A 26153-nucleotide genomic window follows, 5' to 3' on the forward strand; every position below is an offset into this window, starting at 1 on the left:
TGTATGTTTGGGTGGGAGGTAAGGGGGAAAGGGGGGAACTGGGAAGAGGAGGAGGAGCACCTTTGGGTGGGGGAGGGTGAGATGAGGGGAAAGGGAGTGGCTTTGGGTGGGGGAGGGGGAGCTGGGAAGGGGGGGAGCACCTTTGGGTGGGGGAGGGTGAGACGAAGGGTGAGGGAGTGCCTTTGGGTGGGGGAGGGGGAGCTGGAAAGGGGGGAGCACCTTTGGGTGGGGGAGGGTGGGCTGGGAAGGGGAGGGGGAGCCCCTCCGGGGGCAGGCTGAGCCGTACTCACTCTTTGACAAAATTGTGGAGTTGCTGCCGCACTGACCGCTGGGCCTGGTCAAACAGGATCTAGAAACATCCAAAAGGGAGAGATTTTGGGAAGACCTGGGAAGGGGAGTCTTTGCCTTCTGCTCCTGAAACATCCAGGGGGACAGGGAGAGATTTCTCCCCAAATCTAGGTTGTCATTCCCGAGGCCAACTGTCTCCTGACCTTCCTTCCTCCCCCCTCCCCCACCAGCTTAGACACTGGGCTTAGGGTCCAGCGCTCAAGCCAGGACTGTTCTTTCCTCCAGGGAAGGACCCCCGATGCAGTCTTCCCTCCCCAGACAAGGAACCTGCCCCATCGGGCCATTGTTCAGAAGCCTGACAACCTCCCGCATCTACACAGGGGCTTCCCCGCACGGCCAGCAGATGGCGCTGCTGCTTAGGGCTGCCCAGATGTTTGCCCAGCTTTGGGGCAAGGGGATCTGTTTTTTCTCTCTGATTGGGGGTGTCAAGGGTTCCCTGGATAACCCACCAATCCCACTAAGCCTCTGTTCATGAGAACCCCTACATGGACTCATATGGGGGGGAGGGGAAGGGAGACAGGGTTGGAAGATCAGTGTTGCCTAGCGTATGTGAGCAGCTGTGTCTCAGCACCCGCCTCCCACCGGCCAAGGCTCACAGCCCACGAGTACCCACAGCTGCCTCAGTCCAGCCCCCTCCCAGGTGCACACAAATAGCCACACACTCCACCCCCAACTTTAGGACCCCCAACAGCAATGTAGGACAAGGTGCTCCCATTAGGGCAAGGGATTGTGGGATACTAGAAGAAGAGCTAGGATGGACCCTAGACACCATCTGGTCTAACCTCATCATTTTACAGATGAGGAGACTGAGGCCCAGAGAGGTTAGGGCACCTGCCCAAAGTCACACAGCTAGGAAGCAACAGGGTGAGGAATTCAAACTCAGGTAGTAGGACCCCAAGTTCATCATTCTTTTCCCCCTGTACCAGGCTGCCTCCTTGGGAGGTTGAAAAACATTGCCCTCTCCCACCTGAGGAGGGAATCAGGAGTGGGGGAAGGGGCTAGCCCTTGGCTAAGGGGTGGGTGCTGGGAAGGGACAGGACAGGAGGGGGGACCTCTGCTCCACGCTGGACACGGGGGCAGCCCCATCACTGTCTTGTAGCTCTGGGAGTGTTTATTTCTGAACTTCCCCTGCTGGGTGGGTGGGGAAAGGAGAGGGGGGGTTGTTTAGTCTGGGCTCAGGCTCCCAGGCTGTGTCCGACCACCCAGAGTGTGGACATCTATTTATCCACGTGGGACCTTCGTGCACCTCTGTGGCCATGAGGTTCTTGGGGTCCAAGTCGGTGCATGTCAGTTTGTGAATGCTGGGGACAGGGCAGGAGAGACCCCATCTATCCCCAAGCCCTGGTGCTCACCCACACATTCCCTGAACAGCCCAGGGGACCTGCAGCCAGTCAGTCTACTGGCCAACAATTACCTACTATGTGCCAGGCACTGTGCTAAATGCTAGGGATACCAAAAAAACTGGGATTGCAGCCTTCCTGCCCCCCACCCCTCCTCCTAAAGGAGTCCAGGCCGGAAGCTTAGCCTTGGCCCTTTTCCTTCTGTCTGGACAGATGTTTGGCAACATCTGGCAGGAGAAATCTTTAAGAAGCTACTTGCCCCTATGCCCAGAGGAGCAATCTCCCCAGATTGGGGGTACGGAGTAGAAGAGGGGGCATGGTCTGCCTCTTAAGTTCCAATAGACCTCCTAGTAGCCATTGAGGCCAAAGGTCATTGCATCCATCTCCCTGCCTCCAATCAGATCAGCCCCAGCTCTAGCCCTGCCTGAGAGATCTCTGACTCACTCCTGTCTCACACCCCAAACAAGGAAAATGCTCAAACTCGTGGGCTACCCCAAATATGAAGGGCTGAGGTCCCCCGACTTTCCTTCCTCTGATGCCTGCCCAGTGTCTTGTCTCTTCCAGAGCCTATCTGGCTATTTCTGGGGCTTCTCTTCCCCCTCCCACACCCACAGCTCCGATTACATCCTCTCTTCTCCCCCCTCCCCCTCATGCTGGACCGGGGCCCAGCCAGACTCTTGGCTCCTAAGCCAGACAAACCCAGCCAGTGTCCTGGAGCTCAGACCAGAGTCCCTCCTGCCCCAAGGGACAGATCCACAGTGCCCCCCCCACCCTGGGCTTCCCCAACACATACCCTATGGCCCTAAGGGAGGCCATTGGGGTGGGAAGGTGTCTCCAGCTCCCTCCCAATGACTCAGAGACAGGCCTGAACCACTCACAGGGCCTGAATTCCCTGTCCTTCCTCATACAAGAACTTCCCCTGGCACAGCCCAGCAAAACCCTATTCCCCAAATATTCTAAGCCCAATGAGTCTCCAGTTTGGGGAGGAGTCTATGAGGACTTAGCCTGACATGCAAATGAGATGCTGATGAAGCCACAGAGCCAAAGGTTGAGACTATCTAACTAGCTCTGAGCCCCCTGTCCCAGCACTGGAGGAATGAAAGGAGGGGGGAGCTGTTCTTACCATGTGGTAGTTGATCATTTCCTGAAGGCTATCTCCAAACTTCTGTAGACATTCCTGGGGGGAGGGGAGGAGGGAGACAGGATGAGGTGAGGGCAATGGCTAGAGGGTCCCTGATTCCCTCACCCTCCCCACTACCTACCCCCAGCACTTAGCTCTGGTCTCATCCCTTGGCTGGTCCACACTCCCACCCCGGGCTTAGAAGGAATTTTCACAGAAATCCCACAGACACTGAACCACAGCAACCCCCAGACACTCCCTCTTTGCATCCCTGCTGATGAGACTCTGGAATCCAGGAGTAGGTGGCCCCATAGCCACCCCTCTTCTCCCAGCCTCCTATGGCTCCTGACCTATTTCTACTTCTTCCCAATTTGATTGGGACTCTCACTAAGGCACTGGGCTAAGTCTGGCTACATGGAGACCCCACTCACAGCCATAGCCACACCATCCATACCCTGACCCCAGTGTCTGATTGACATGGCCCCCAAAGCCACTGGACCTCAATCTCACCCCTAAGTCCCCCAAGCCAATCAGACTAAGGTCAGCAGACAGAAAGAGGGGTTGGGGATGCCATTACTACTAGAGGGCCAGCCTTGGAATCAAGCCTGGGTCCAAGTCACATACTGGCTGTGGAACCCTAGGCAGTTCATTTAACCTTTCCAGAATAATCATTTTTATTACATTGGCTCAGCCTATCCATGAACAATTGATATTTTTCTAGTTATTTAGATCTGACTTTATGTGTATGAAAAGTGTTTTGTAATTGTGTCCATAGAGTTGCTGGGTTGTCTTGGCAGGTAGATTCCCAAGTATTTTATATTGTTTACAGTTATTTTTAATGAAATTTCTCCCTATCTCTTGTTGATGGGCTTTGTTGGTCATATATAGAAATGCTGATAATTTATATGGGTTTAGCTTATATCCTGCAACTTGGCTAAAGTTGTTCATTATTTCATCACTTAACCTTTCAGCACATCCAAACAATTCTCTAAGACCATACAAAGGAGTGACCATTCTGTATTTGTGGAAGGAATTTCCATGCCAAGAGGTCCCCTACCCAGGAAAATTCACAAGTGTGAACCAAAATAACCAAGATGATTATTATCGCAATTAAGTTCTCATTTTTCTGTTTGATGGAGTTCAACTAGAAACAATCCCAGGACAAGTCACTTTTAGTGTTAATACCATTCATCTCCTCCTCTTCTTCTTTTCATGTAATAGAATCCAGATAGAAATAGTCTTGGGACGAATTATTCTCTTGCTACTATTCTTTCATGTTTAACATTTTGCAGGTGGCACAGGTGGGTAAAATGATTGCCTTTTGTAATTGAATAAAAGTACTGAGACTGTCGTCTGAAGGATCACTGGGAGTCTCCCTGGGACATCTTTGGGGCAACATCTTATTAGGGATGTCAGAGACCAGACCTGTGATTTCACTGGTCCAGGGAACTCCCAGGTTTGGAAATCCCTTCTGCCAATGAAGACTGGCCCCATCTCCAGCCTTTGACAGTTGCTTAAGTAACATGAGCTTGGACAGACTTTGGGAGATGGCAGGGCTTGGCGTGCTATGGTCCATGGGGTCACAAAGAGTCAGACAAGACTGAATGACACAACCATAGCACTGAGAAGCCAAGTCCTTTGCCCAGGGTCCCACAGCCAGGGTGCATCAGAAGGGGCGCGGGAAACCAGGCAATCTGGGCTACACGGCTCCTCCCACATCATGCCAGTGGCAGTGCGCACCACCAGGTCCTTCACAAGCGATATTCCTGAAGCCTTCCCGGGCACAGATAGTCCACCAGTTAGGGGTCTGTGAATCTCTTCTCTGAAGGTTTCTCTGCCAGAGCTTTTGTGGTTGAGGCTGATCCTGCCAAACCAAGCATCCACCCCCAAGGGCAGGAAGACCCTCTCTTCCACTAAAGAGCTATGGACACCACCTCCCCACCCCCACCCTGATTCTCTGCAAACAGGTCTGGCTGGTGGCCTACTCTGGGAGTCGGCTTCTGCGGCCCCCTGCCCCGGCCCACCCTCGTATCAACCCCTCTTACCGAGACCACCTCATCATTGCGGCATTGCTGCGACAGGTCCCGGACCCCACTGACAAAGTGTTTGTTGGTGGTGATGTAGACCTTGCCAGCCTCAATCATCCCACTACAGAGTTTGACCAGCTGCATGGGACAAAGGGGGAGGCACAGAGCACAGAGTGAGGGGTCTGCTCCCTGCTGGTCTCCCCAGGAGTGGAGGACGGCCACACCTGGGATGTACACCCTCAGGCCTCACCGGTTCCCTCCCTGGCCAAAGGAGCACCAGGTTCCAGATCAAGGCCATCCAGCCTAACCCCCTTATTTTACCACCCAGCATCACAGAATCATAACTCCTAAGCTGGAAGAGACCTCAGAGGCCATCTGGCTCAAGACCCATTTTCTTTTCTTTTTTGTATAAGGCAATTGGGGTTAAATAACTTGTCCAGGGTCACACAGCCAGTTAAGTGTCAAGTGTTTGGTCTGAGGCCAGATTTGAACTCAGGTTCTCCTGACTCCAGGGCCGGTGTTCTATCCATTGCACCACCTAGCTGCCCCAGTTTCCTCATTTTTAATGTGAAATGGAGAAGGAAATGGCAAACCACTCTGGTATCTTTGCCAAGAAATGGAGTCACGAAGAGCAAGACACGATTGAAACAAATGAACATTATTATTATTAAGTAATTTGCCCAAGGTGACAAGGGTAATTAGCAGATGGGGATTTGAACTCAGGTCCTCAGCTCTAGCAGAACCAGGAGCACTATAACTCAGGTCTGAAGCCCTACGATGGTGCCCACCATCTAAGCTGGGCAGCAGGGGGGTTGGCAGAGGGACAGAGACAGTCTCTCTCCTTTTTGGGCATAGAGACCAGGGACATGCCCAGGGTGAGCAGGTGAGGGGATGGCTGACGTGGGAGGGGCTCAGGTAGGAAGCCTCTGTGCTCGCCCCCTCCCCCACCATCTTGGAGCTCTTCCTCTCCTCTCCCTGGGCATTGATCCAGTGTCTTCCCTCCTGACCTCCCTCTATAACCATCGGTCAAGAAACTGAGCTTTTGAGAAAGGTGGAATCCTCCAGGCCAGCCGACACTGGGGAGGCATTTCAGACAAACCCATCCAGACAGAAAAGAGTCAAGACAAGGTCAGGATTTTCAGGGCCAGGAGCCAGAGAGATCTCTAGGAAGGTAAGGGAAGTGACTCCAACATTGGTACAGGATGACCGAAGCCCAGCGGAAGCAGTTAGGGAAGGCCCATCCTCAGCCAGGGCCCCCTGGGACGGTGCCCAGGAAAGCCCAGCCTCCCAGGCCAGTCCTGGAACGGGACTGAAGATCCTATCACACCAGGCAGAGGAACCCTCCAGGGTCGGACCAGGAGCCGGAGAGCTTTGCACAGCCCTTGGCAGAGCAAATAGAACTGGACACCCAGGATCCAAAGGTCAATAGCAAAAAAACTGAGTTTGAGGGCAGCCAGTGGTAACTGGACAGCTTTTGTGTGTCCCATGGAGACATTAAGCTCTACCCTGCCCCCTCTGGAAAGTGGCCCCTTGACCTCAAACACCCCCAGGCCCTTTGCCTTAGAGTCCAATACCCTCATTTTCCAAATGAGGAAACTGAGGCACATGAAAGTTAAGTGACCTGCCCAGAGTCACACAGCTACTAAGTAGCAGACATAATTTGAACTCGGGTCTTCCTGTGTCTAAGGCCAGAACTCTAGCTGCCACCCCAAGCTAGTTCCTGACTTTCTGGACTCACTCTTCATCCTGTAGGTTTCCTCTCCCTTTTCCCTCCTTCCCTTACCCTCCCCCCTTCCCAAGTCTGACCAAGGCAGGAAGCTGTGAGATACACCAGCTGCTGCTCAGCATGGGGGCCTGCAGAGAATCATGACACATGGTCACAGCAGCCCTGGTTACACACGCACAGGCATGAGCACACGCATGCACTCCCCTCCCTCATGCACATGCTGGGTGCCAGAACCCCGCCCCCCAAAGACTAAGGTGAACAGGACCCCTCTTCCCTGAGGGGGAAGTTGAAGGGGTCCCTCCCAGGTTCAGATAGCCACACCTTGTCACCCAGCATTCCCCCTTCTCCTCCCCCATCTACTCAAGTCACAGGCAGGACCCAATTCCCAACTCCCTCTTCCAGCTCCATGCCCCAATCCCTATTCCCCAGCCTTGGAGACAGAGGCCCCCCGGGATCCACAGGAGCTCCTCTCCTGCAGCCATGGGAATGGATGGGAGGTAGGGGAGGTCTCTCACCTTGTCCAGTTTCGCCTCTATCTCCACCACATCTGTTTCCACCTCATCTATGGTTGCCCTAGAAAGACAAGGACCAACACTGAGAAACGCAAAAGTCAGAGTGGACATGAGAAAGGGCTCATGGTGGGGGGAGGGGGAGAGGCTCTTCCCTCCCCAGATGTGGCCAGATGTGTGAGGCCAACAGGGAGATGCCCCAGGGGATGAGGCGAGCAAGGGTCCTGAGGGAAGAGGCTCTTGGGGACCAGCCTAGCACCACCCCCGCAGCCAGGTGACCTCCCACCTCCATCCACTGCTCACTCTCTGCCCTGTCTGCCTCAGCCCCCAGGAGTCACATAGTGAACCCAACAGGGTTGCTGACCTCCAGGGCTCCAACCCTCCAGATCTCCTATCCCCTGACCTCCTCCCTCCACCCACACACATACTCTGGTCCCAAGTCATGCCTCGAAACCTCCTCCCTGCTCATGCAAGGACAGCCTTCCTTCCCATGAACCTCTCTCTAAGATGGGGCAGGTAGAGCCCCACAGAGCGGACAGACCCTGCCCGCCTGCAGGAACCCAGGGAGAAGGCCACACCGGCTTTGACAGAAAACAGCTTCTAGGTTACTCTCAATTAACCCCAAACTGGAGAAGGCCCCCTAGGGCATCTATCTGTGTGTGTCTCTGACTGGCCATCCACTCCCTTGCCAGCAGTCTGCTCATGGAGAGATGATGCTTTGTTTGTATCTCCGGCTCTTTCTCCTTCTCCTTCCCGGTTTCCATCTAGCTTGGTTTTCCATTCCCTGAGGGGTGCGGTGGGTCTGAGCAGGGAGGCTACAGATGAAGGTAAAGTTAGAAGGCTGAGATGGAGCACCAGCCAGGGAGCCAAGAAGAGAGAGATCTTCCTGAGGCGGCCGCATTGGGAGGACAGAGAAAGAGTTCAGAAGCTAGGGTGGAAGGTCCTGGAGGGGCGTGGGGGGCAGATACCGTTTCATTCTTGTAACCATTTATACACACATACACATAAACACACACATATATATATATGTACATACACACAGAGACACATAAAATACACACATATACGTACACACACAAACAAAATACAAACATATTATATATATCTATAATGACATAAGATATTATCTATGAGATATATAAAACATATAAATATATAGCAAACCATATGTATAAATATATTAAAACATTATATATAATTAATACATAACAAAATATTACATGTAATATTTTATATATTTATTTTCTATCCCCAGCCATCAGCTTTGCCTGACACTGGGTAGATACTTAATGTTTGTCAAATGGATAATTAATTAGGAAATATTGGGGGGAGGCATTGGTTATAGAGGATTCCAGTCTCCAGGAGAGACTAAAGGGAAAGGATCAGTGGAACAGGGAGAGGAGGAGAGTGGATAGAGTGACCGCTGGATATTCCTGAAGCCACTTTGATGTAAGGGGTAAAGGTGGGAGAAGCTCTGGGTTGCAGCAGGTCACCACCAAATGGGTCCAAATGCACAGGGGCATGGGAGGGGGCAAGGATCATGATGCTGGAGCCACAACATCCCTCTCCCTTTGGCAGCCCTCAGGTCCCCACCCACAGTGGCCAGAGAAGCCACACCCAATAAGCCGGTCCTCTGGCCCCAGCTCCTATTCTGAATGAGGGCGGCTGCATGTCCAGGTTCCAAACTCCCATGGCCTCAACATCCACCACATCACTGTGCATGGAGGGGGTGGTCGAACGTGTTTGCAAACACTCCCTCTCCTCTTCAATCCTTCCCAAGAGAGCCTAATCCTTCTCAGCCTGCCCAGAGATCCCCAGAGAGCTGGGAGAGTCAGGTGGGGGAGCTCAGGGCAGGGCCCTGGGAGAAGAAGCAGTTGTTGGGGAGCAGGGGGGAGGAGAAGGGCTGCAGGAGAGGGGTTGATGCTCTTGGGCACTCACAGAGATTCATACACGCTCACACACACACAAGCACATACTTTGGGCTCCCCGGCCTTCCCTCCCACTGTGATTCCCACTCGGGCCTCCAAGCTTAACTAGGTCAGAAGCAGCCTGCGGCTGAAAGGAGGGGCCCAGCCCCCAAATGACCTGCCTGCTGCTTGCAAGAGGCAAAGGGGGGGGCTGGGAGTGAGGGGGGAGCCAGCCAACTGGGCCGGGCCGGAAGCCTTCTCCATGCAGAGAGGCGTTGTGGTAAAGTGAAAAGAGCGCCGGCCTAGAGTCAAAGGAGCTGGTTTGAATCCCAGCTATGTGACCTTGGCTAAGTCGTGGATCCTCAGTTTCCTGCTCTGTAAAATGGAGAGGTTAGACTGGATGACCTCTAAGGTGCCTTTCAGTTCCAGACTGGAGATTTTAGAATCCCCAACACAAACACCCCGAAGCCTTACCTTGTTCTCCTCCCCACCCATGCCTACCCTCTGAGATCACCTCCCTTTTATGCTACATAAACATAGTCATTGGCTTTCCTTCCCCATTAGAATGTCCGTCCCTTGAGGGCAGGGACTGACTTTGCCTTTCTACTATTCTCAGTGCCTGGCACACAGTTGGTGCTTAATACATGCTCACTGACTGATACATAGAATGCAGGTTGTAGGCTTTGTATACCGATATCCTACCCCTTCTCTCCTCTATACACTAACCCACTGTCACCCCACAGGTACAAGGGACATTTAGCCCCAGCTCAGGGGCTCCTGGACAGAATCAGGCATCCTTCTTCTTTGGAAGGTAACACCCAATTGAGGAGAGGGGTGGTGGTCCTGAGGAAGGCCTTCTACAAGACAGTGGGGGAAGGGGTCAAGAGGACCTCCAGAGACCCTCCCTCCTCAGACAGCAAGCTCTGGGCCTCTTGTCCATCCTTCATTTTGAGAAGGATCAGCGCCATCACCGGAGATGTCTTGACTTGCCGGTGAATTAAGCTGCCCAGGAAACAAGACTCAAGTTATAGGGCCATGACTCTAGTGAAAGAAGGGAGCCCAGGGGGACAGCTAAGTGGCACAGTGGATAGAGCACCGGCCCTGAAGTCAGGAGGACCTGAGTTCAAATCCGACCTCAGACCAAACACTTGACACTTACTAGCTGTGTGACTCTGGGTAAGTCACTTAACCCCAATTGCCTAAAAAAAGAAGGGACCCCAGGGGTCATCTAGTCCAACCCATTTTACAGATGAGGAAACTGAAGTCTGAGGTTGTGCCTGGCAGGGCTGGAATTTGAACCTAGGACCTCTGACTCCAGGTGGAGGGTCTTCCCATGAGGGAAGGGGTAGTTTCATCTATGTCTTCATATCCTCACTCATCTTCAGTCATGTCTGATTCTCCATCACCCCACTTTGGGTTTTCTTCAGAGATACTGGAGTGGTTTGCCATTGCCTTCTCCAGCTCATTTGACAGATGAGGAAATTGAGGCAAACAGGGTTAAGTCACTTGCCCAAGGTCATACAGCTAGTACATGTCTGAAGCTGGATTTGAACTCAGGTCTTCCTGACTCCAAGCCTAGTGCTCTACCCATTGCACCATCTAGCTGCCCCACCTAGCACATAGCAGGCTCCTAATAGTTGCCTGTTGATTGACTGAATGAAGGTACCACTTTGTCTCCAGAGGCTTGCCACCATGGGCTCCCTTGATTGCAAGCCTTTATCCTCAATGCCCAGGCTATACCCACTGTTTGCCATCCATAGGGCCCCCAGAACCAGTATCCCATGCGCCAGTGTCCCCAAATGCCCTCCCTGTCCAGCCTCCGGTAGCTCCCAAAATAGTCCCAGGGAAAGGAGACGGAGTGCCACCCACCCCACGGCTCCAGGCCCCCTATTTTTGGGTGGGGGAAACACGTGTTTAATTAGCTGCCTCAATCACTTCCTTTGTGTGAGGTTATTAATACCCAGCTCTGCTCCCGGCTGGGCGGGTGGGCAGGCGGGGTGGGCAGCCCAAGGTTTTGTCTCAGTTTGGAGCCCTTCTCAGAGACTTTCAGAAAATAAAACCTTCTTGACACACCCTGAACCTGGAGTGGAAGAGGGGGTGGAGCAGAGAGGGAGGAACCCTTGAGCCCCACTGGCTCCCTGGGGATGGAGACAGGAACCAAGTCCCTTTGGCTGAGACCCAAGCCTGCCCCTGGAGTGTACAGAATTCCACTCTACAGAGAGGCCAGGCTCCCAGGGGGATCTCCTTACAGTCTTCTGGGCATTGGGGGGGTCTGCTCCTCAATAAAGACACAACTGAGCCAAGCCTCTCAAACTAGGGGGATCCCTACAGGGAAGATCATGTTTCCCCTCAGACTGAAGGGGTGTCCCTGAGGAGGTTACATCTCCTCTTTAAAAGGAGGGTCTGGTGGGGCTGAGGGCAGGCCCCCTATCTCCCCCTCAGATCAACAGACCCTGAAGCCATGGCTGTCTCCCACTCAGAGCAAGGGGTACCTGAAGACGCCGTGTGTGTCCCCTCAATATGAGAGGAGGCCAGGTCTGAGGTCTCCCCATCAGTCTATTGGTTCCTGGAGGCAGGCCATGCCTCTCCCCTCAAACCCCCTCAGGGACCCCAGAACATTAGGTCTTGACTCTCCCTCCCTTATCCTCCCATCCCCTGGGCAGAGCTGTTCCAGGCCACTGCCCCACCGACCTCCATGAGCCACCTTGCCCCTCTCTCTGCCCCTGTCCCTGTCCCCAATCACCAACTGGGATGCCTAGGGAGGGAATGACTCCCACCTCCATCTTCCCCTCTTAGTCTGGGACTCGCCCATCCTGGATGCCTCCACGCCCCACTCCCCATCCCCAACCCCACCCCCACCCCCTGCCCCTTCCTGACAGCAAGGGAAGGGTTAACAAATGACGTCACCCGAAAGAGATGGAGAATCCCCGGAAGGGATGAGGCAGATGGAGCGGGACCACGTGACCCTTCCCCTCTCCCTCTCCCTCCCCCTCCCCCCAATCGGATTTGTGTCCGGGAACAGGAAATAAAGCTGTGATCGTAAACCCCTCCTCCCGCACCAATCCCTCCGGAATTAGGGTCTCAGATCCCCGATCCCCCCCAACACAATCCAATTTGCGGTTGGAGCCATCCTCTCTTCCATCTGCTTCCCCAGGGGAACTCAGCCCTCCGCCTACAAAGGCTCCCCAGTATCCTAGCCCCTCCCCCGCCCTTAGCCGCGGGGGAGGGGGAGACTCTGGGGTCAGCTGGGTTTCCATTTTCCCCGCTCTGCCCGGCCCGGAGTAGGGGCTGGGGTACAGCCTCAGCCCAACCAGGACCAACCTGTCTCCGGGACCGAGTCAGATCCCCAGGTCCCCATCCCCCCCACCCTGCCCCCGTACCCCGTCCTCCAACCCATTGTCAGGCCGGGGAGGTGGCGGGGACCGGTACAGCCTCAGCCCGACCAGGACAAACCTGTCTTCGGGACTCTGCCAGATCCCCATCCCCCCACCCTGTCTCAGTGCCTCCTTCTCTAGAGCACTGTCAGCCCCAGGGAGGAGGGGGAGGACGAGGACGAGGGGGACTAGCTCGAAATGGGCAAGGGTGCAGCCTCAGACCAACCAGGACGAGCGCGGCTGCGGGACGGAGCGAGATCCCCATTCCCCACTCTGCCCCTGTGCCCCTCCTCCAGCCCATTGTCTGCCCCAAGAAGGAGGAGGGGGAGAGGGACAGGCTCCGAATGGGCAAGAGTCCAGCCTCAGCCCCACCAGGTCTAACTTGTCTCCGGGACAGAGTCAGCGCCCCCTGGACCACCCCACTGCCATCCCCTCTCAGCGCATTGACAGCCCCGGGGAGGGGGAGAAGGACGGGCTCGGAACGAGCTAGGGTCCAATCTCAGTCCAATCAGGACCGATTTGTCTCGAGGATGGAACCAGATCCCCTTTCCCTCACCTAGCCTCCGGCCCCCAGCCTCCAGCCCACTGTTAGCCCCGGGGAGGGGGAGAGGGACAGTGACCAAAGAAGGTAGGGGCATCCCCAGCTTTCTCAGAACCCTCACTGTTTATCACTCCATAGGGATGGAGGGGCTGGGGTCTCTGAGAGAGAAAAGTCAAAGGCAGAGTCCCTTGGGCCCCACCGTCATCAGCACTTGGGATGGAAGAGGGAGAAAGGGGAGCAGGGATGTGTGTTACCATCCCATCCCCACCTCTCCCCACCCTCAGCAAGGACTGGTCCTCTAGCTTGATTTAGCTACCTGCACGGTTACCTAGTTACCAACACCGAGAATGAAGGGGTTTCCAGACCAGGATACACAGAGAGAGACAAATCTGCATGGGGAAGATGCCCTGGGCCATAGCCCAGAAAGAATAGGTGGCTGTACCTGGAGTCAGGAAGACCTTGCCTCAGAGGCTTACTAGCTGTGTGACCCTAAGCAAGTCACTTCGCCAATCTGCCTCAGTTTACTCCTGTGGAAAAATAGCACCTACCTCACAGGGTTGTTATAAGGCTCAAAAGAGATAACACGTAGAGTGTTTTGAGAATCTTAGAACACTCCACAATGAGAGCTGTGATCTGTCATTCTAGCTAATAAGGTCAGGACCCCCGGTCAGATCCAACTTCCTGCCTTAAGCCTATTAGCACTAGTGAGGGCAGAGGGATTGAAGTCAGTCCCCTGAGCCCCAGCTCAACAATTTCAGCTCCCCTGAGCTGTTCCTTCTCCCCATCCCCATCCATTATCAGCCCTTGAGAGATGGAAGAAAGACTGCCAGGATCACCAATGATGACGGAGCCCTTTTCACCTCCTTCTCTGGGGATGCCAGGAGATTAAGCACTTTCCTGGGTCACCAGAGTGTCATCAGAGGGCCAGCTTACCCCCCACTCCAGTCCTTCTGAGCCTTTCCAATCATTGATCAAATAAGATGTTTATAAAGCACTTTACAAACTTTAAAAAAAGTTAGAAATGCTAGTTTCGATCATGATGGTGGTGGTGGTGGTGATAGATGGCTAAGGGGCACCTCCACAGGGGGTCAGTTTCAGAGTCACCAAGCATCCAACAACATGACCTGCTAAAGGGAGGCCAGATCTTGGTCTAAGGGCCTAACCTGCTCGATTACACTCCCCCCACCACCAAAGCCAACGGTCAGCTTCACAATGACCGGAACACCCTCTCCTGCCTCCCCTATCTGCTTTTGGCTACCCCTCTTTGATGCACCCTTCTCATTTTTTTTTCATAGAATCAGATTTTGAGCTGGAGACAAGGCCAATCCCCTCATTTGATGAGGAAGAAACTCAGGGTACAGTACCCAGGTAACATATTGGTTAAATTCCTAGGCAGGTTTGAACCCATATCTTCCTTTACAAGTCTAATACCCTTTACTCTATACCATGCTGCTCCTCTATTTCCAGACCCAGCCTCAGTCCAGCTAACTCCCTGTTAGCTCAGGAGGAGGATTCTGTCCTTGGACCCCAAGCAGGTGTGTGCTGGGCTGGGGAGAGCCCATTGCTAAATTTTCAGTGTGAGCATTTATGTTTCAAAAATCCTCAAACTATAAATCAGGGATTATGTTGTTGATTGTCTAGACCTAAGAAAGTGATGGAGAAAATGTTAACAATGTGTGTCCTGCATATTCCCCATCCCCTTCTCATCTAGTTGTTAAACATTTACTATCCCACCCCTGATACCCAGGACCTCTATCCTTAGGGCCCACCCAAGTCCAGGAGAGAGGAAGTAGACAGGATCACGGGGTTTGGAGCTGAAAGGAATTCTGAACAGAAATCCAATCCAATCCACTTATTTTACAGGTGAAGACACTGAGGCACAGAGAATATGACTTGCCTAGGGTCACACAGTAACTGACGGAGGCAAGGTTTGAACCCAAATCCTGACTCCAAATCTGGAGAATGGAACAATAGGAGAGAGCACTGAATTTGGAGTCAGGGAACAGGGGTTAAAATCCTGAACAGAGGGAAGGACAGGGACTCAGGATGACTGAGTTTGAAGCCAGTCTCACACACTTGCTAGTTCTGTGGACTCGGGCAATTCATTTTAACCCTCTCCTAGCCTCAGTTTCCTCATCTGTAAAATGAGGACAATGATAGCAACCACCTCACAGGGTTATTGTGAGGATCAAATGAGTTAACAGATGTGAAGCATTCTGCAAACCTTAAAGTGCTATATAAACAGCTGTTAATACTATTATTGTTATCCCACCTTTGTTGAGTATTACCTCTGTGACTCTGAGTGTCTTCCACTCTTCAGGCCTCAGTTTACTCATTTGTAAAATAAGGAAAGTCGACTCATCTCCTAACAGAACTGATAAATTTAAAATGCAGAGACATATTTTTGGGTATGGCTAATATGGTTATTTATTTTGCCCGACTATACAGCTAAGTATTGAGGACTTGGGTTTTGTTTCTTGGGTTTTTTTTGTTTGTTTGTTTTTGTTTTGTTTTTTTTTAATTTGCTCACTAATGGGGGAGGGGGAAGGACAAATTAATTTAAAAAATATTTGTTACTTGAAAAGTTAAAATGAACTATTTTTATTGTTATTGTTCATAAGGAAGCTTGGATTTTATGACTCTTAAGATGCCTCCTGTCAAAGACTTATGATCCCGTGAAGACCAGGGCATTTATTCAGCCCTTACGCTGTGCCGGTTGCTGTGCTAAACACAGGGATTGTCGTGGTTTGTCCTTCATTCTCGAAGAGGACCATGACATCAGGGAGGTGATGCCATGACATGCAAGTGAATTAGATTGAAGTGAGGGAAGGAAATGAAAAGCAACCATAGGGTCCCCTGCCTTCAGGAAGCTTATAGTTTAATGGAAGAGATGCTCTGAAAACATATTAAACAGGATAACTAGATGGCCAGAGAGCCTGTCAGAGATTCCTAAACCCAACCTCAGAAGTCATCTGGCTCAGTCCATACCCGGACCCTTTTGTGCCAAGCCAAGTGGTCACAGAACCTACATACATGGAGACCTCCAGAGACAGGGAGCCCCTGATGCCTCCCCTGACACCCATGCAGCTCATTCCACCTCTAGGGGATCTAAATAGTGGGAAGTTTTCTCCTTCCGGCAAGCCCAAACCTTCTCCTATATCTCTAGCCAGTGCTCAGTTTTACCCTTCAAGGTCAATTCCTCTTTCCCATGCTAGCCCCTCCAATACCTGAATGTCTCTGTCCCCCTAGGTCTCTTCCTCTCCAGACTAGACATCCCCACACAGCTTGCCTGAGGTCTCAACACATGTTAAGTGGCACTCCCAGCTCTTCAGCTGCCATTGATTTTGCCTTATACCATGGCTGCCCGATGCTGCCCCTCATTCCCAGGCTGCACCTCCTGGAGGGGCTCTCCCAGCTCAGCAGCCTCAGGAAATCCCCTTCGCTTCTCTCCCCTGGCTTTTGTCTCAGAGCCGCCCTCTTTCCCGCATCCTGGGGCTTGGTCCCATGAGTCTTTGTCTGGAACACACCCTAGCCAGCTCTTAAAGTGGGCTCCAACTCTTAGAATGGGTCAGCTTTCATGTACCAGGTGTCCCAAGGGTCTGCACCAAGTAGTAGACTCACCTCGAATGTCCAGCATCAGCTGCTACTTCCCAAGAAGGGGCAGCCAGCTTAGACCCTCGCATTCAGCCCTAGGGTATGCCGTGAAGGCTCCTCCTCTCCCAATCTTCTTTGTCCCCCAGACTCCAGTAAGCTTTCTATTCCTAATAACCTACCATAGCCCTTTCCTTCCTGCAGCCCAGATGCCACACACTCCCGAAGCCTTCCGTGATCCCTCCCGGAAGCCACTCAGTGGCTTCCATTTTACAGAGGAAGAAACTGAGGCACAGTGAAATGAACTGACTTACCCAGGGTCACACAGGCAGAAATTTAGGATCATAAACTCTAGAGTTAGAAGGGAACTTAGGGGCCATTGAGTCCAGCCCCCTCATTCTACAGAAGAGGAAACTGAGGCAAGAGTGGCAAAGCCACTTACTGTGTGAGTGGCTGATAGGATCTAAACTCAGGTCTCCCTGACTCCAAGCCCAAGAATCTACCCAGTAACTTAGACCCCAGAACGTCTTCAGAGAAATTTCACAGAATCATGGATATAAAATTGAAAAGGCTGTTGAAGGTCATCTAACCTCCTCTAACCTCCTCTAACCACTTCATTTTAAAAAGGAGGAGTTGGGCAAGTTGGGTGATTTGCCCCAGGTCGTCCAGCGAAGCTAGGCAGGGTCAGAGGTCGGATCTGAATCTAGCCCTTACTGAGCCCACGTCCAGAGCTGTGGCCCCTAGTTTGTGATATCTCTTGTACAGAACAAGTCCTTAGGGAAAGTGGAGCCCACCCATCCCTTTGGGTGATGGTGGGCTCAGGCTCAGGTAATGAGCTGGATCAAGGTCATGGGATGTTCTCTGTTTTATCTCTGGGATCATCTGAGGTCACTGGGCCACTGGGACTGTGGACATGAGGGAGGCAGGTGATAATGTAGGTGACAAGTGAACGGGAGGTCCAGATCACACCTGGGTGATGTCCAGGTGACATCGACCTTAGAAGCCTCCAGGTGGTCTAGGGGGAGATACTACAGCACTCAGGCTGGAGTCACTCCTACATTGTCTCCTCCTTAGTGGGGCAGTCAAAGCAAGCCCTCCACCAGTTGGGACCACCTTCTTTTTCCAAACTTATCTCTTAGCTCTTCCATATTCTCTGTTCTCCATTCATTCCTTCTCTCCTGACCTACTGAATTTCCACCCAACTCAGGTCACCTCCTCCAGAGAGCCTTCCCTGTTCTCTCCACTAGAAACGTCATGCAGCATTTTGTTTGATAAGTGCCCCACCCCCCACCCCATATAGTGTGGAGTCAGGAAGACCTGAGTTCAAAATCTCACCTCTGACACAGCCTGGCTGTGTGACTCAGGGTAAGTCACTAAACCTTTTGGTGACTCGGGTCACTCAATGAGACTATAAGAGACAGAGAGGATGTTTAAAAACTCCCACAAGGATGAGATCACAGGTTCAGTCCAACACAAATGTACTCAACAGCAAGTTATCTGTGCATGGGGCCTCATCTCTCTCCCAGAAGACTCTAAGCTTCAGGGAGAAGACGGGATCATGAATTAAAGATGGAAGGGATGTCAGAGACCCTTTTGTCCAGACCCTTCATTTTACAGATGGGGAAACTGAGGTTCAGAGAATTGAAATCACTTGATTAGTCACCAAAAAGCCAGATGGGATTCCAACCCAAGTTCCTCTCATGCCAGAGACTCTCTTTGGGCAGCTAGGTGGTGAAGTAAATCGAGAGTGGGGCTTAGAAGAAGAGCTGAGTTCAAACCCAACCTCGGACACTTGTCAGTTTCACGAGTCTGGGCAAGTCACTTAACCTTAGACTCTACTGCTCACTGTCCTCATCAATAAAATGGGGATTTCCAAAAAATAGAACCTAGCTGGCGGAAAGCAGGTACTGTGACTGATCAGGTCCCAGGGTTGTTGTGAGGATTACATGAGATTAATGCATGTCAAAGAGCCAGCCCTGGGACCGAGGGGACCTGGCTGCTGACGTCAGGGGGAGTACCTCAAACGTGCAGCCCAGCAGGCAGGAACCAGGGGCTCACCCTCCACCCACCTGCCTCCCTACGGACCCCACCCTTGCACCTCTCAAATCCACATTATCATTACTACAGAGGAGGGTGTGGCTGACGATGACTGCTCTATTCAGAATCCAAGAAATGACTCTGCACATAGTATGCGTTTAAGAAATGCCCCGTCCCTCCACGTCATCAGAAGGTCTCCTCTCCCTTCCGCCCCAGCAGATGTGGAAGCTCCCTGAGGACAGAACTATTTGATTTCTGTCTTGGTGTTCCTAGTGCCCCTTCCCACAAGGCACAGAGTCGAGCCTTCCTAAAGGCTGGCTGAACTGAACAGAGGGAGAGCAGAAAGCAGACCTTCTCCAGACTGAGCATTCTCCCCCATTGCCTAGGACGGAGCTTTGCACAGTAGGCCCTTTAACAAATATGCTTTGCAAGAATGAATGAGGGGGCAGCTAGGTGGCGCAGCAGATAGAGTGCAGGCCTTGGAGTCAGGAGGACCTGAGTTCAAATCCGGCCTCCGACACATAGCACTCACTAGCTGTGTGACTCTGAGCAAGTCACTTAACCCCAATTGCCTCATATAAGAAAACAAAAACAAAACAAAACAAAAAGTTTGTTAAAAGAATGAATGAGTGAGACATGCTGAGGAAAGGTTGCCTTAACCTCTCAATCAAAGAGAATGCACAGTCTAATGAGGGAGACAACAGGGGTGTGTGTGTGTGTGTGTGTCATATATAATACATATGTACAACACATGCATATACATGTGTATATATAACATAATATATCATATACATGTGTATACATAACATAATGTATCATGTTATAGTTACATATACGTGTGTAATATATATTGTATACAATACATACATGAATATATAAATATGCAATATAATGTGTTATATACACTGTGATATGTAATGTCATATACATATTGTATAATATATGCTATATACAAAATATGCATGAGTATATATAAATAGGCAATATAATGTGTTACATACACTGTGATATGTAATGTTATAAATATATTGTATAATAATATAGGCTGTATACAATACATGCATAAGTATATATAAATAGGCAATATAATGCGTTATGTACATGTGTGTATGAGTGACATACAACATGTACGTGTGTAATACAATAAACCATATATACATGCATGTCATCTATTGCTGTGTCACACAATTGTGTGAATTGTGATAGAATATACGCACGCATGTGTTATATAGTATATTGCATACATATATGTACATGTGTAATATCGTGTATAATATATATGTATATTATATATGTGCTGTGTGTTAAATAGTATATACATATGTGTATGTGTTATATAATATGTGATGCATGTGTTTATAGGTCATATATCATGTACATCACATATAGTATAAACACAAAATGTAAGATCATAGGAACATAGATGAAGGGCTGGGGGGACCTCAGAAGATTAGGCCAATCCCCTCTTATATAGGTAAGGAATTAAGGCAAAGAGAGGTTAAGTGACTTGCCCAGGTTCACATAGCTATTAAAGCAAGTGTCTAAGACTGGATTTGAACTTGGGTCTTCTTGACTCCGAGGCCAAGGATCTTTACAAAACATGTATAAAGCTGATCTAAGATCGGATCCCGGAAGCCTCCTTTAGCCCTGAGAATCCTCCTATCCCCAGAGGCGTACAGAGAGCTAGTCAGCAAACTCAGGTTCTAAGAAGGCGCTTCCCGGGGCCTGCTGCTTTTCTCAGCTGGCTTCCTCTCCCATCACAATTTCCCGACCAGGGTCACAGAATGCTGGAGCTCGGAGGGCCTTTGGGGCCCAACTAATCTACCCTCCTCATTTGCTAGAGGCAGCTCAGAGGGGTTAAGTAATTTGTCCAGGGTCACACCAGTTCATTATTGCCTCCTCGATCAAATGGGAAATCCTCAGCCTGGCATTTCAAACCCTCCCCAATCTGGCTCCCACCTACCTTTCCAGGCTTATCTCAGCTAACTCCCTTTCACCGCACTCTCTGATCCTGTCAAACCAGCCTCCAGGTATGCGGGGGCGTGTGTGCGGGCTGTTCCTGGGACACCTTCCCAGGCCATGGAATTCCATCCTCCTCTTCTCGGACTTGATGCAAATGGCGCCCCACATCTGGAATGCTCACTAGCCTCACCTCTGGCACAGAGAGTCCCATCTTTCCTCCGAGCAGCCCAGGACCCCCTCTTGCCTGAGGCCTTCCCATTCCCTACCTGCCCACCCCCTAGTCACTGCCAGCTGCCTTTGGAAAGCACTTGTATTTACTTGTAAGCATTTGCTTATCTGTCTACCTGGGGTATCCCCAGTAGAATGTAAGCTCCCTGAGGGCAGGGATTGGGTCACTTTTGTCTTTGTATTCCTAATACCTCAGTGCCTGGCACGTTGTTATTGTTGTTGTTTGGTCATATTTGACTAAGGGTTTTCTTGGCAAAGATGCTGGAAAGGTGTGCCATTTCCTTTGCCAGTAGATTAGGCAAATAGAGGTTAAGTGACTTGCCCGTTGTCACACAGTTAGTAAGTATCTAGGGTTAGACTTGAACTCAGGTCTTCCTGACTCCAGGCCCAGTGTTCTAGCTACCTCGCCGCCTCACCTGACACATAGTAGGTGAATTAAACAGTTTGGTGCCCATAGTGGCACACCTACTTACTGGCTGTGTGGCCCTGAACAAGACACTTAACTTTAATGACTTTTAAGGAAATCCCTCCCACTTCTAATTCTGATTCCCTTCCAAACTGGGATCTAGGACCCTCCAACCTCCCCAGTGGAAACCGGCAGGAAAGGAAGCCATAGGTGGAAGGAGCTCAGCCTGGGGTAATCTCACCCAGCCTCCGACGTTGCCAGAAACTAGCGGGTTCTTCGGTTCTCTGGTCCTCGATGGGGAGCTCGAAGGGACCCACCCTGTCATAGGAGCCCGTCATTACTGAGTCTTAGGAGTCAGGCAGGAGGCAACAATGAAAGTGACTTGCGCAGGATCACAACTAGTAAGTGGTGAAGTCAGAATTTGAACCCAGGTCTTCCTGATCCCAGGTCTTCCTGACCCCAGGTCAGGCGTGACCTATCCACTAAGCCAAGCCTCAGACCATCAGAGCTATCAACTTCAACCTTCCCATTTTACAGATGAGAAAACTGAAGCCCAGAGAGGTAGTGATGGGCTGAATAAGGCAGTGTCAGGATTTGAATCCGGGTTCCCTGGCTCTCAACTCCGCACCAGTTCTACAGCTCCCCAGAGCCTCTCAGATTGTCTGTATCAGGGCATCGGACAGAGGTCAAGGCTTGAGCAGACAGGAGGGGTGAAGCTGGTGGGGAGGCGAGGGGGGAGCAGAGAACTGGAGGAGGGAGCAGAAAAATGCCCGTCTGAGCCGCAGGCACTGAAGACCAGGGCTGCTCAGGGGGCATGGGGTTGGGGCAGCCACAGCCTGGACACCAGGGTCGGGGATGGGTCTCCTTTGTATGGGAAGAACCACAAGGAAATCGTCTCTCGTTATGATATTACTATTCTTACTAACTCTCCTCCAGTTCCCGATGTCTAAGCCCAATGCCTCCTGTTACATCTCCAGCCTATTCTAACGCTTTGCGATAGAATCCTTGTGGAGGCCTAGCCTCGATCCCTCCTGTTAACAGCAGCCCCAGCCTCCTTCCTCTAGTTCCCAACCAACCGGGGCCAGCAAAGACGAAGAACATCTGCTCCCAGCTCCCAGCTCCTCCCTGCTCCCAGGGATCCCACAATGGGAGGGGGCAGGGCAGAGGCAGACAAGGCTCCCCCAAGCTCAAAGGCATGGTGATCCCAATCCTACGAGCAGACACCCGCTGACCACATCCTTTCCACTCTCCACCTCCCCCCCAAACCTTGGCTCCTCTCTGCCCACAGATTTCTCCCCCCCAATCCATCTGCCCCCCCATTAGCTCGTGTTACTGTAGCTAGTTCTCCCAAAGTGCCACATCCTCAGCCCTCAGACACCTTCCTGGCAGGCGCAGGAGTGTAGGGGTCTTCCCAAACCTCCCCACCAGTCGAACAAGCCCCCAAGGGGCACGGCTTCCAGGGCTCAGACCACAACTCCTCCCCTGTAGCCACTGGGTAGGCTTTACTCATTCCTTGGTGGGTGTGGCAAGGACCCCTCCTCCCCCAACACTACAGCAAGACAGACCATAGACAGTGAATGATGCATCCAGAGGGGACTCCCAGAGCCTGTGACTAACTCTTTCCCCGCTAAATGTTGGGGCATACAGACCCCTCTCGCCATCCTGATTGAGGAAAAGGGAATCAGAGAGGGAGGGCACGTCACACAGCAAAGTTGGCTCAAGAGTCTAGGCTCCAACTCAGGAGAAGTGGGCTACAGTATACATGGGGGAGGGAAGGTGGCTGTGGGTGGAATGTGAGGTTAAGGACACACACCAGCCTGTAATCTAAATCTAGAACGATTCTCCAAGTGCGCAGGACGAACTCTGTGCATCTTAGTAGGGGGAGAGGTACCCCCACGGGCCCTCCCCCAAGGCCGCTCTCAGAAACAGGTAGTGCCAGGTCAGGCAGGCATGCCTGAGCAGGGAGGAGACTAGAGCAAAGGTGTGGAGGGGGGGAGGGCAAAAGCTTCTCAGCTTCCCATCCCATGGCGCTAGAGCCACGGAAAAAGACCACAGTGATAGGAACCCCACAAATCCCAAAGCTCCTAGGATGGGGCTGGAGGCTGATGACAGCAGAAGAAGTATGGGGTGGGGAAAAGTTTGCTGCTAAACCTGAACTCTGATCAGCCTCAGGACTGCAAACCCTCTGAGAAATGGGAAGAGCTGAGTAGTAAGGAAAGGCAATCCCCCAAAATCAGCACCGTCTCCTGCTCCTGGTCCCTGGCCCTTTCTCCTCTAGCCTTCAGACAGGACCAGCAGTGAGACCCCACCTCAGCTACCAAGACCAATCCCTACCCTAGGGCCAGGACGGGAGTGGAAGGGGTCAGGAAGGGGTGATCCAGCTCTGGGGACATTCCACAGGAATCCCTCTTCCCTCCCCCTCCAGAGAAACAGGCAGACAGGACAGGAGGGAGTGCTCCAAACCACCCAGACCAAGCAGGAACGATTCCCAGAAAGGGAAGGAAGACAGGCTAAAGGTGTTCTCATCCTCACTGACTAAAAGCGGATTTTTCTCCCTGAGAAACAGAGACCCCTCCTCCCTATAATCCTTCTCCTGCACTGATGCTCACACTTTCTCCACTCATCCCCCATCTTCACCCACAGCTCTCTCCACCTTCCAAACCTTTAAAGAATGACTATTCCTACCCACCTATTACCGTCCCCCCCCCCATGCACCTTGACTCCAACCCCCACCTTTGTCCTCCTCCACTGTCCAGTCTGGGAGATATCCTCAGTTCTGCTCACCTAGTCCACTTCTGCCTTTAATTTCTTTCCGGGCCCCTAAATGCTTGGGTCCCCAGGACAGTCATGGAAAGAAGAGAGAGCAGGAGGGAAGAAGGTAGAAAAGGAGGAAGGGAGGGCCTGAGCTAAGGAAGGGGCTGCTGTCTTTGTCTCCCGGAGCAGTTATAGAAAGAGTACAGAGTCACAGGCCTGAGTCCTTCAGAGAAACGGGACACAAACACAGACCCATTCATCCCCATACATGTTTATACACACAAACACAGGTTCGTGTGAATGTGCATATGTGTGTGAATACATACACATGCACATGAATATATACGCCTGTGCGTGCACATGCACATTGTGGTACCAAGTGTCTGTGCACAGGTGCACAGGTATGCACATGTGTGTGCAAAGTACACACACCAGCAATGCTGCTGGGTGAGGTCCTGCCCTGGCAGCTTGGTGAGGTCTTTGGCCAGCTTTCCTGCCCGATCCCTCTGCTGCCTCTGAGGCTGGGGGCACTTCTTCAGCATTTCCCTATTGGGTAGACATTTCCTAGTAGAGCTCGCACCAACAGGGGAATGGGGGCACTGCCCACCCTGCCAGGCAGCCTCAGGGACACACGAACAGACAAAGTGTGGAGGATGGACAGACAGGGAGCCGGGGTGGACAGATGGACAATCGACAGCCACGTACAGGGAGGCAGCCAGAGCCCAGTGAACAGGGGACCTCAAACCTTCTGTCCCTTTCTCTCTGGGATAATTGTTATCTGGAAAGGTCCCTTTGTTCCCTTGGGAAGGGCTGTGGGACTGGGGCTGGAGGGATTGAGCAGGGGGAGTCTATTAGGGGAGCCTGAAACTGAAATAGAAGCCCCTTCTCTGCCACCCTACTGGCCTTTCCAACCGACCTTCCAAAGGGACTGAGACCCTGGATGCAGGAGGTGGGGGAGGGGATGGGCTGTCACAGTATAAAGCCTCCTGCTCACATAAAGACCCTCCCTCTTCTCTCCTGCTTTCCTTCTCTTCCAGCAAAGATAGGGGGTTCTGTCATGGGGGCATCTTCCGGAGGAACAGACCCAGGCCCTCAAACCTATGTCTATCTTTGGGGCCTGGGGTGCCCCCCAAGGCATGCCCTGCAACGTAGCCCCTTGCCCCTCCAGAGAGCTCAGAGGAAACCCAAACCACGCTGGGGCCAGAAGAGCCAGGAAGGAGCTGCGGCCCCTGGGGGGAGGGGGGCGGTCAGGAAGACGGGGGCCAAAGGCTCCAGAGTCTGTCAGTGACACGCCCCACGTGGAACCTGGACAGGAAGGGGAGGGGGACTAGTCGTGGGAGCTCCAGGCAGTGTGCGCCTTTGTGTGTGTGTGTGTGTGTGTGTGTGTGTGTGTGTGTGTGTGTGTGTGTCTGCGGGTCTGCCTCCATCTGCCTCCATCTCCGGGCGTGTGGGTCTCTTGTCTCTCTTTATGTCTCTGTCTCCTCTGTCTCTGCTTGGGAGGCGAGGCAGTTTCTCTCTCTCTTTCTCTCTCTCTCTCTGGGCGTGTCTCTCTCTCTCTCTAGGTCTTTGCGCCTCTGGTTCTCTCTCCCGGCGTGTGTATCTCTTGTTTCTGGGTTTGGGTTCCTGCCTTCATCTTCTCTGGACCTGTCTCTCTCTGGGTGGGTGTCCCTTCTGCCTTTCTGTCTCTGGGTGTGTCTCGGTCCCTGCCTTTGCCCCCGTCTCCCTCGGTCTCTGGCCGTGTCTCCCGGTCCCTGCCTCGCTCCGTCTCCAGGGGCGCGCGGAGTCCCGATGTCCCAGGGCTCCCCGATCGCGGCCGGCCCCGGGTCCGAGGCGTCTCACCTGAATCGGGGCGAGTCCTTAATGCACTCCTCGAACTCCACCGTCATTTCTGCGGCTCCGCCCGCGGCCCGGGCTCTCAGAGGGGAAGCGCCCGTGCCATGGCCACCCCAGCCCGCCCTGGCCGGGCTGCGCTGCGCTCCGCCTGCTCCCGTCGGCTCCACTCGCTAGCCAGCCAGCCCGTTCGGGCTGGGGAACGAGGCCGCTGCAGCGCCCGCTCCGGCCCGCCCCGGTCCGCCCCGGCCCGCCCAGCCGGGCCTGTCACCGCGCAGGGAGCGTCGCCAAAGTCCTGTCGCCGCCGCCGCCGCCGCCGCCGCCGCCGCGCCCCCTTTACCCGTAAGCCCCTCCCCAGGCACCGGCGTGTCATTTACATCTGCCTGGCCTTTGTCGGGCGCCTCTGACTCCTCCCCCTCTCGGAGGCGGCACCCCCCAGATCTTCCATACAGA

At 52.6% G+C, this 26153-nt stretch overlaps 1 protein-coding gene across 6 annotated transcripts in view; it reads right to left on the minus strand.

Annotated features, from left to right (window-relative positions):
- Nucleotides 1-25825, minus strand: part of ACAP3 (ArfGAP with coiled-coil, ankyrin repeat and PH domains 3) — a 67460-nt gene extending 41635 nt beyond the window's left edge. For all 6 annotated transcript variants that reach the window (XM_027855430.1, XM_027855432.1, XM_027855429.1 and 3 more), the window contains exons 1-5: nucleotides 25710-25825; nucleotides 7077-7134; nucleotides 4854-4973; nucleotides 2812-2865; nucleotides 291-349 (exon numbers count right to left, since the gene is read on the minus strand). In XM_027855430.1, coding sequence (XP_027711231.1) covers nucleotides 291-349; nucleotides 2812-2865; nucleotides 4854-4973; nucleotides 7077-7134; nucleotides 25710-25756 — 338 coding nt within the window. In that variant the 5' untranslated portion in view covers nucleotides 25757-25825. The remainder of the gene's footprint in view (nucleotides 1-290; nucleotides 350-2811; nucleotides 2866-4853; nucleotides 4974-7076; nucleotides 7135-25709) is intronic.
- Between the last annotated feature and the right edge of the window lie 328 nt (nucleotides 25826-26153).

This window comes from Vombatus ursinus, unplaced genomic scaffold, assembly GCF_900497805.2.
Source record: "Vombatus ursinus unplaced genomic scaffold, bare-nosed wombat genome assembly UNPS02010822.1, whole genome shotgun sequence".
Lineage (NCBI taxonomy): Eukaryota > Metazoa > Chordata > Mammalia > Diprotodontia > Vombatidae > Vombatus > Vombatus ursinus.